Raw genomic sequence first — 10,009 nt, 5'->3', positions numbered from 1 at the left:
ATCTAAACTATTCAAAAAAGTATTCATGTTAGGTTAAAGAACCTAGGGCCCTGCCCTCTATCAATCAGGGGTAAAAGGGGCTACACCAAGTTTTGAAAAGAATATAAAGTATTTGAATCGAATAAGCGACGCTGTTTTTGATTTGTTTATTTGGTTTTGAATTAATAGTTTTGGAGGCATGCATGCATCGGCTTTGAGTTTGTTTGTTTGTTTTTTTGAAATCGCATACGCTTGCAACACACACACACACACACACACACACACACACACACACACACACACACACACACACACACACACACACACACACACACACGTTCATTCATTCACGCACGCACCCACTACAACCTACCGATCTTCAATCAAAACAACATCAAGTAACTGATGCCGCAGTGCGTTGACAAGTCCATCCCGAGGCGTCCATAGCTTTACGGTTTATATGTTTGAAAGCCATGGCACACTTTTACCAGTTGGCCTGAAATACTCAACTTGATCTGGAGGACTCACCTGCCTCTGCCATTTTTCATATCAAAGCAGTGAAGGGGGGGGGGGGGGGGGGGGAAGAAAGAGGATAGCTGATTAACCAGCAATTACAGTGAGCCATTTGAGACAGAGAACAAAAATAAATAGGCAGTCAATAGTAAAACGACTCGTAAAACGAGTAAAAATTGCCATAGACTAATTTTCATGGTTTATTACGTCGACTAATTCGACTAATCGCAGCAGCACTATTAATTATCCTGATGTGTGTATCCTGTGCAATAAAAACATGGAACATAGGTGAACAGAATCACTAATTCACACAAGGGACAAAAATGTCACTAATGACACAAAGGAGAAGAGGGTAGTGACACTGTTGTGGCAGGATGATACAGGTAATCCTCAAACATACGACCAATCCCACTCCTTCTACATTTAAACCACCCTAATGTCCAGTTTCCCTCAAATTTCATTACAGAAACGAGACACACGCAGAAAAGTGCTTAAATTGCTGTTTAATTGCAATTGCAATTTAGTGTAAAAACAACTACAGTAAAGTGTTGAATGTTCATTAGCAGAAATACATTGAACAGAGATGCCAGAGAACCTGTTTCAAAAGACTATCCCTTTAATGAGTTATTGTTTGGTACATAGTTTAACTGCAAACATACCAAAAATCAAATGTTATTGAAATGAAGGCAAAACACTTTTCTTAACGAGGTTCTTAACTAGATGCTCTTTTGGTTTTCTGCAGCAACCTGATTGACCGATGGAGCGACTGCCCTGAACAGGTGGAGATCTGTGAGCCAATCGCAGCCCTCCTTCTGGTGGAGCTCACGTGAGGACTGTCCAGTCAGTTAGCGCCGTAGCTGTTAGCATCGCAGCTCCCACAGACTAAGACTATATACAGTATAACAGCAAATCCATGTTAAGATCCGTCTGATTTAACACATCTGTAGGACTACCTGTTGTACTATCACATAACAAGACCCTGAGAGGAAGATGTCTGGAGGAGGACGGCAATGTTTTACCACAAATGTAAATAGCAAATTAGCTACCAGAAGTTTGGCTAGTAGCTCTTTATGTAGCTCTCTTTATGTGCTCGTTAAAATTCAAGGTGGTGTTTTGGTCATTGGCGTTGGAATACCCTTTGTAGACGGTCTCTTTGCGGTTATGACAGAGAAACACATTCAATTTGTTTTAATAAACCTTTTTTGATAGTTTCTGCCTCAATGACTGAAGGATCATCTTACGACTCAGAACCTGTGATGACCACATTGATTACACCTTGTTGTTTATGTGAATATTCTAATCAAACCATATACTTTCTTACTTTTCAGTTATAAATATAAATACAGATTAGAATGATAGTTAAGAGGTCTGTCATAGTTAAGGGGTTCAATAGGAGTTTCATCTGCTTTGGCCTCTACAATATTAAGCATCTATGACATTACACTCAACAGCTTTTTTACTCGAATGCAATGAAAAGGCCCTGACACACCATTCCAACTGCCGAGCTTTGGCAGAAAAGGCAGTTGGACCGATTTGGTAATGGCCTGTTATACATGTGCAATCGGCTGAAAAGAACACAGATGGCTTAAAAAAGACAGACCGGCTTTAACGACGGCCGATCGCACAGCACACACCGAACAGACTCAGGTCACCAAGTTCACCACGATAATCTGGTTGGTGTGTCAGGGCCTTAGGTGTCTGTGTTTACACAAAGTAAACACCTACAACCTATCTCTGACTGCCCCCTGCTGGTGGTTTCATGACCTTGTTTAAACTGAACCGAAGGGGAAGCTTGCAAAGGATAACTAAAATATTTGAGAATATACAATGGGCATTAATCAAGTAAAAAGGTTTAAAGTCAACACAGATCATTGTATCATCTTTAATTCTCTTTTTGGTAACAGGCATGCGTCATGATTATACTTAGTATACTTTCAGTATATAAATACAGAAAAACAATACAAATATTGTTTTTAGAGCCTTTGTTCTTATACAGGGGTTCCAAACCGTTTCACTTTGAGACCCAAAGGAGAAATATGTGTCTCCCCAGGACCCAAACCTAAAAATAATGCATCATGCATTTTCGTAACATCTACATTTATAAACTAATAAAGAATAAAACAAACCATGAATAAAAAATGATCGAGACTGAGCGAATCCAGTCACACTCATGTTACCTCAGGCAGAGAACACGTTGTCTGGTCCAGGTTCACGAGAAGGGAGAGAGAGCTCCGCAAGCAGAATCTGAGCTAAACATACCAGTGAAGCAAAAAAGAATGCGCCTCTATTTGAATCAGGAAAATGTATTCACATATCACATCATTGTTAATATCTTACTACTTTACCCAATTAAACCAATGACAGAATTTTTTTTTAAAGCAAAACATTTTTACCAACAATTTCTATCTAGTAATCAATTCTTATCAACAGCATCCTTGTTATTAAATCAGAGAAAGCTTTAATGTATTAAGCACATGTTATTAAATGGACCCAGTCCCTTTCCGGTAGGTACTAACCAGTACTAACCTGAACTATCCTGCCCCTATCCATCCATCTAGAGCAGTTTGGCCACATCCCCCATGGTTACCGCCTTCTCCCTCATGTGCTTGAGTTTCTTGATGCGCTCCAGGTAGCCAGGCTTGGCCTCTGACTTCTCCCCCTCTATCAGCAGGTCGATGTATTCAGGTGTTGAGAGTGGATTGGGCTTCAGAGCGATCTCCTTCAGGGTGTTGAGACACTCGGCCGAGCGCTCCATCAGCCTGACCACCTCGTCCTGTAGGCAGTCGTACTCCAGCTCCATCTTTTTGATGATGTCTCCAACGGACATTGCTTCCTTAGAGGCCTTCTCATACTTTTCTTTCAGGTCCTTGTAGGTTCGTTTCTCCGTCACCTGTTCATAGTCCCAGCGATACTTTTGGTGGAAATGCACACCCCAAGGGCACTTGTTGTCACATTGTGTGCAGCGGCCATCTGATCCCATAGCCGAACAACCATGCTTGTCAGCATCGTTTGGTATGCTGCAGGGATAATGGCAGGTCTTTTGACATTGCTGACAGTTGGTGATGTAATTTCCTGTGTTGGAAATGTCAAAATGAAAAGGTTTCATGAAGCTGACCTCATACTCAAATTCCCCATTGGCTGTGATCGCTGCCTCGTGTGTTTGGAGAATTTGAGATTCTTGTTTAATTCTCTCAAGTTTAGCTAAGCCCAATTTCACCTTAATCTGGAGATTCTCTATGGAGATCTCCAGCTCACCTCTCTTTCTGAGCACCTTCTTGGTTAAGGTCAAGCTCTTGGTCTCCATGATATTCAGAGCACTAAAGAATCTTTTCATGCTTTTTGTTCCCATGTCCCAAAACATTTTCTCAAAGACGCTCCCACCCTCTCCATCATCATCACCATCATCACCATTGGCATCACCTTTGTTGTTCGCACTAGCTACATTTTTGTCTGCAAACAAGGCAGAGTTATTGAATTTGAAGTGAATTGGTAAACCCCCGTTTTTAGGACATGGGACCCCAGACTCATTGATTGCATTGAGAACTGGAGGGCGTTGGCCATCTGCAAATGTCACCAAAATCCGGATGTTATCTGCCACATTTTTGCCAAATTTGGAGAGCACAGAGTCAAAGACATATTTTTGTGTTGGTGTAAGCCGAGCTAGAGACGCTTGGGCCACGAAGCAGATGGCATCAATATCGCTGAATAAATTTTCTAGCTGACTTGTAATCATCCTGTCTCTCTCTATGCCTCTTGTGTCTCCGAAACCCGGCGTGTCCACAATAGTCAGGGAGTAGTCGATCTGGAAGCCCTCTCGGTGGTAGAGCTTGTACACGGTGACTTCAGAGGTCTGGCTGTGAGCCTGAGACCTGCCCGTGCTTTCGTCTACCAATTTGAATCTAAAGGTATCGTCCCATGTGACCCCCAGGATGTAGTTGATCATCCCGTCGACCAGGGTGGACTTCCCCGCCCCAGTAGCTCCTAGAACCATGATGGTGCGGTTCTTTTTACCAGAGTCTTTTCCAAATATCCAGCACTTGCACCGATCTTCATTCATGGGCTGGGCTTTCAGAGGAAGAGTGTAAACGTCCAGAGTACCTGAAGGTCCTATATTCTTCCTGCCTTCATTCTTAACAGCTTCTGCCAACCGCTTAGATGTCTTTTTTGTGCACACAACTACAGATTTCTCTTTGCCAAGGCCAGCAACTCCACAGTCACATCTGACCCGGACAGTGTATTGCGTTAAAGGCTGCAGCCCTGAAATGACTCGTTGTGACTTGTTGGCTGTGAATGTTAGTTTGCTCCATATACACTCTACAGGTTTCACTTCTGGAGATGTTTTAGCATATTCTAAGATGTAATCCTTGATCTCCACTCCACGTCCAAGCTCAGATGGTTTCTCCCAGCTGACTGATAACTCTGTCGAATAACATTCAACTTGTAGTTTTGGAGGACTGGATGGTAAAGTTTTAATTAAAGCATCACAGGCCGGACTGAGACCGACTGCGCACTTGGCTCTACACCTGAACTGATACTCTTCATTAATCTTCAAGCCGGACACTGTGACATCTCCAGCCTTGCACTCCATTTGTTGATGCCAAACATCGTCTCCATGGACACAGGACTCAACAGTGTAGTGGGTGACAGTCGTCGACCCAGATCGATGTGGGGAAATATTCAGTGTTACACTGTTATGGGTTATGTCACCTGTGATCATCTCCGGCTTCAAAGGTGGTTCAAAGTTGTCGGTGACTAAGGAGCCATCCTTGTAGAGGTGGAAGGTTGCACCTTTCTTCTCATCATCTCTTGTTGCAGTTGCTAAAAACCTGATGCTGTTGTTCTCTTTGTTGGCCTCTGCAAAATCTTTGAAGAGCTTTATTTTCTTGTACGGTACATTTGAGGAGAACCATTGTTCCTTTTCCAAATCATAAACACATGGCACGTCGTCTGGTTGGGTTTCATCCAAGTAGTTGGACAATGCTGAAAGGTAAGGCTCTGGGGTTTCCAGGGAGGTAAAGACAAAGCACACTGTATGTCTGACATCTCCACTGTGGATCTCATGGTGCAGAGTGTTGCGACTGGTGATGATCTTCATGTTGGGCATTTCGTCAATCAGAGAGCTGATGATTTTGATTTCTGTCTCTTTGCATTCCATCCACTCATTCAGTTCACCACTTTTGAAAGGAGAGGAATGTACTTTTTTCAGGATCTTTGCGAGAACACTTTCCTCCTCTCCTCCTCCTCTGATCAATGGGAGTTTCCTTGCCATAATTTCCTGGAATTCCAGTTTGTACTGAAAAACCAGCTCTTTGAAAGCCTTTAACTTTTTTTTAATCTGTGGGAATTGCTGGGTTGTTGAGCATTTTTCTGCATCGTTGCATCTCCTTTCCAGCTCGCTGAGGTCCTCCAGGACATTCTGAGCATCCCTGACTAATCTATCGCTTATCTGTCTAACCAGTTGAGCAGCAGCAGAATCTAGAGTCTTCAGTGGCATTAACCAGACCTTCTGAGGCACTGCGTTCTTTCCGTTGGTTCCCATTAGCTTAGGTAGGCTTTGATAGACTTCTATTGCCTCATGAAAGGACACAGGGTTTTTCTCAAGGTTAAAGTCCCCATGGAACTTGCAGGAGAACTTGTCAACATTTTCATTGTCTGTTTCTGCCATGTTCAGAGAACCTTGACCTTCTATCTTCAAGGTGGGTATCTTCTTGATCAGCACCTTTAGATTGCCCTCAATGTCTTGCAGATCTTCCGTTTGTGACACCTCACGATCAAACACAAAGAAGGCTTGTGCCCCATAAAGGATTCCTGTCACTACGTGTGTTGCTTGTCCTGACTCAAACACATATGGATGCTTCACATTACCTCTGCCAATGTGATTCATTGAAAGCTCTTTGAACGTGGTGGTGGTTTTGTATTTTAGTGTCACTCTAGCCTGATTTCTGTATTTCTTAGAATCGGAGAGAAATTTAGCAGAGCCATCTATCTCAACCAGTCCACACAGAAAACTGGCTTTGAGTGAAGCTTCAACATTCAATGCAGTAGATTTGTCTTCGATGGAGTCAGATGCAACTATCTCAAAGTCAGTGTTGGGTTGGGATCTTTCATCTGCTTTCTCCAAGGCTTCCCGGTCCCAAAGTGTCAAAGCTTCAGAAGAAGACAAAGAGAAAACAAATCAGAATCCAAGCTCAGAGGAATACAAAAAAATATATACATTTTGTTTATATATCAGCATATGGTTTCCTACTGAAAGTAAATGCTTTCCTATGAAGGCTGTAAGGTCAGATTTGAAAAGAGCTGTTGAATCTCAATGTGTTATATACTAGGATAAATAAAGTTTATTTACAAATAAATGAAGGTGTGAAATTGTCCTGATGTGGGATGATATAGGCTGCTCTATATAATGAACACATCACTGCTTTAACTCACACTAATACTTTACACGAGTCTGAATGACCAAATCACATGTATTGAATATAGAAGAGAGTTGGTCTTTCTGAACGATAGAACGATGTTATTATAACTAGTTCTATGATTGTAGGCGTAGCCGTCTAGGCTTCGCCTTATGGGCTTGTCCCGTGCGTGTGCTCGCACGCACTGAAAATTTCAGCTATGCACCAATCAATGTGGGCACCACGGCACCGTGTATATAATGCGGCGCAGAGCAGCGTTCGTCCTCCACGCTATTCTTTCAGCAATTGGAGGGAACAGCAGGTGGGAAACTAGACGGCTACAATCATAGAATTAGAGTTATAATAACATAACTATTGTTCTATTTCATGTAGGCTACGCCATCTAGGCTTCGCCTTATGGGCTAAGGTGAAGCTGCGAGCGGAGCCCAATCAATGTACTCCTGCTGGACCCCAGTCACAAGACCTAAGTCACAGGGCACATCAGACTCAAGAACCCGAAATTCTCCCAAGAGCACGCAAAGTGCGGATCAAGAGAATAAAGCAAGCCTGTAATTTCTGACTCAACCTGTAATTCATAATCTATGAAAACCAGGCGATGCAGAGCAACAAGGCTTCTCCTACGTCCACTGCCACTGGGGGCGGAGCTAGGAAAAAACCCAAGCCGCCTTCTGCGGCGAGCAGCAAGGCCCCTCTTACGTCCACTCCCAACGAGAGGCGGTAAGAGGAACCACTGGCAGGCATAACAATGAACAGAGCATCTAATCGGCTGCACAAAGCAACAAAGAAGCTCTGGTTGCCAGTGAACACACAGAATGTGTACAACTGGAGAAAATATGCGACATTGGATTAAAGTCCACACAAGCAATCATAACTTTCTCAATAAACGCAAAGCGTATAAGAGACAAGGATAACATTCATTAGAAATTGTCAGAGGACAGGATATTAAAGACAGAATATCCGGTCACTCTTAATACCAGCGTAACGCTGGGACGCCACCATGAGGCGAAGCCGAGACGGTGTAGCCTACATGAAATAAACAGCGACAAAGAGCAGCTAATTCGGCGTAACAACGCAGCGAAGAAGCTCTTACTTTCCGGAGAACACCAAGTGTGCAACATGACCGTATGCGACGGTAGACTAAAAGTCTACACAAGCTCACAAAACCTTCTCAATAAACACAAAGCGTAGAAGAGAAGGGGTAGTGGATCAATTATAAATTGTTAGAGGACAGGATATTAAGACGCTGGTTACGAACCGTGACCAAAGCCAGAATAACCGGTCACTCCCAGTGTAACGCTAGGTCACCACCGGGTGACAGCAGAGAGGCTTAATCGAGGAGCAATGTTGCGAATCAGCTACAGCAACAGCTCCGAGAAACAAGCCAAGCCAAGCCTGGCATCAACATGAGGCAGTGCCAGACAGCCTACATGAAAATAAACAGGGACAAAGAGCAGCTGTTGTGGATAAAACCGACATAATACTCACAAAATACGAGAGGTCGAGAAGGACTAAGGTTGAATGATCAAGGCTTTATTGTCACTACGCAGAGTAACAACAGTACCTGAGTTTGTTTTGCAAAGAACTCCCGAACGGTCGTCAAGACCCGGATTATATTCCCATTGTGTTGTTCTCCCAGCATGCCCTTGGCCAATCACAACGCTCTAAACCACGGGCCTTCCCGTTCCCCGTTAGCATATCTTCCCGCCCCTGCTGTCCACAATACATTCAGTAATATAGTATTAGAGCCTTGCTGTCATCATGGCCGAGTCTAGGGAAACTCCCATAGACTAGCCGACAGCTGGGGAGCGGTGAGCTCTTCCCAGTTGATGGCTAAACCCAAGGAAGATCGAGCAATCGTTTATTGCCATCATGGTGTCACGTCTCGCAGCGTCCTCTGAGTGGCTCAGGACAAGCAAGTCGTCGAGATACAAAATAATATTTTTATCCCTTGACGCCTGAGTGGCACCAGCGCAACCCCCACACACTATGAGGAGGTGCGCGGAGCCAGAGAGTAAGTGGAGTGTCTGTCTGTCATATGTCATGCTCATGAAGGTGACACAGGGAAATCTCCTGTGAGCCTTGTGAATAAGAACGGGGAAGAAAAACATCCTTGAGATCCAGAGATGTGAACCAAGGGCCCTCTCTCACACAGCTCTCACTCTTTCGGAGCAACGTTCTGGTGATGAGCATTTTTCTGCGTAAAAAACGATTTGTTGAAGACGCAAGATCCAGAATGGGCTCGTCTCTCAAGAGACAGCCACCTCCGCTGCAGAGTCATGCTCTCAGCGGGCTCTCTATAAATAACCCTAACCCCAAGTGTTTTATCTTCACAAGATAATTTCCACGACAGTAGCAGATATTATGGAAATGGGTGGAGGTTATTCTCTGCAATTAATATGATTAAATAATCTCTTCTCTTTTCAATAATTAGGCCTATGAACCTATGTGATATGGTTTGGCTGTCATTACTGAAAAGCATTTTCAAATGGGATTGCCAGGTCTATTGGAGCTAATATGAGCTAATATTTATAATAATAACATCCATAATAACATTTGGCCAGACTCATCGATTTCACCCAAATCACACGCAAATTAAAATAACGACAACAAGAGATCTTGTGTCTTGTTAGACTCTAGACTCTGTTATATTGTATTTACCGGGGATCAGTTTGTCGTTGAGGCAGTTGTAGAGCATCCCCAGACGGAAGGGCCGACCCAGTGCTGCCAGCACTACGGTCTGATCACTGTCCACAGCCATCTGTAAACACACACACACACACACACACACACACACACACACGCAAAGTAAACGCAAAGTTTATTTAAAGATACGTTTAAATAAAGATTTGTTTAGCAAGCATTAGATATAGAATTGCTACTGAGAAAGAAAATAAGTAACTCTAAAGAAAACGGTTCAATAAACGCAGAGATAAATTATAAATAATTAACTGTATATTTTCAGTTTTATATTGTATGCAGGCCGACGATGCTGTTAGGCCTACTATACTACTGATAGATTCATAATATTCATTGGCTCGTAATAATAACTTGAAAATGCATTTCCTGCAGAAAATGCTGTGAGTGCTGTAGTGCAAAATGAGGTT

General features: G+C 43.2%; 1 protein-coding gene across 1 annotated transcript; it reads right to left on the bottom strand.

Annotated features, from left to right (window-relative positions):
* Positions 1–2,634: 2,634 nt before the first annotated feature.
* On the bottom strand, positions 2,635–9,663 carry LOC311360377 (uncharacterized protein; the record flags this gene model as incomplete). Its single annotated transcript, XM_084480442.1, has 2 exons — positions 2,635–6,639; positions 9,564–9,663. 2 exons carry the CDS (start codon positions 9,661–9,663, stop codon positions 3,047–3,049), a joined length of 3,693 nt encoding a protein of 1,230 aa, XP_084336568.1. The 3' UTR covers positions 2,635–3,046.
* Positions 9,664–10,009: the final 346 nt, after the last annotated feature.

Source organism: Micromesistius poutassou (genome assembly GCF_964030765.1).
Source record: "Micromesistius poutassou genome assembly, chromosome: 16".
In the NCBI taxonomy this organism is placed as follows: domain Eukaryota; kingdom Metazoa; phylum Chordata; class Actinopteri; order Gadiformes; family Gadidae; genus Micromesistius; species Micromesistius poutassou.
This window is presented reverse-complemented; position numbering and strand designations above follow the sequence as displayed.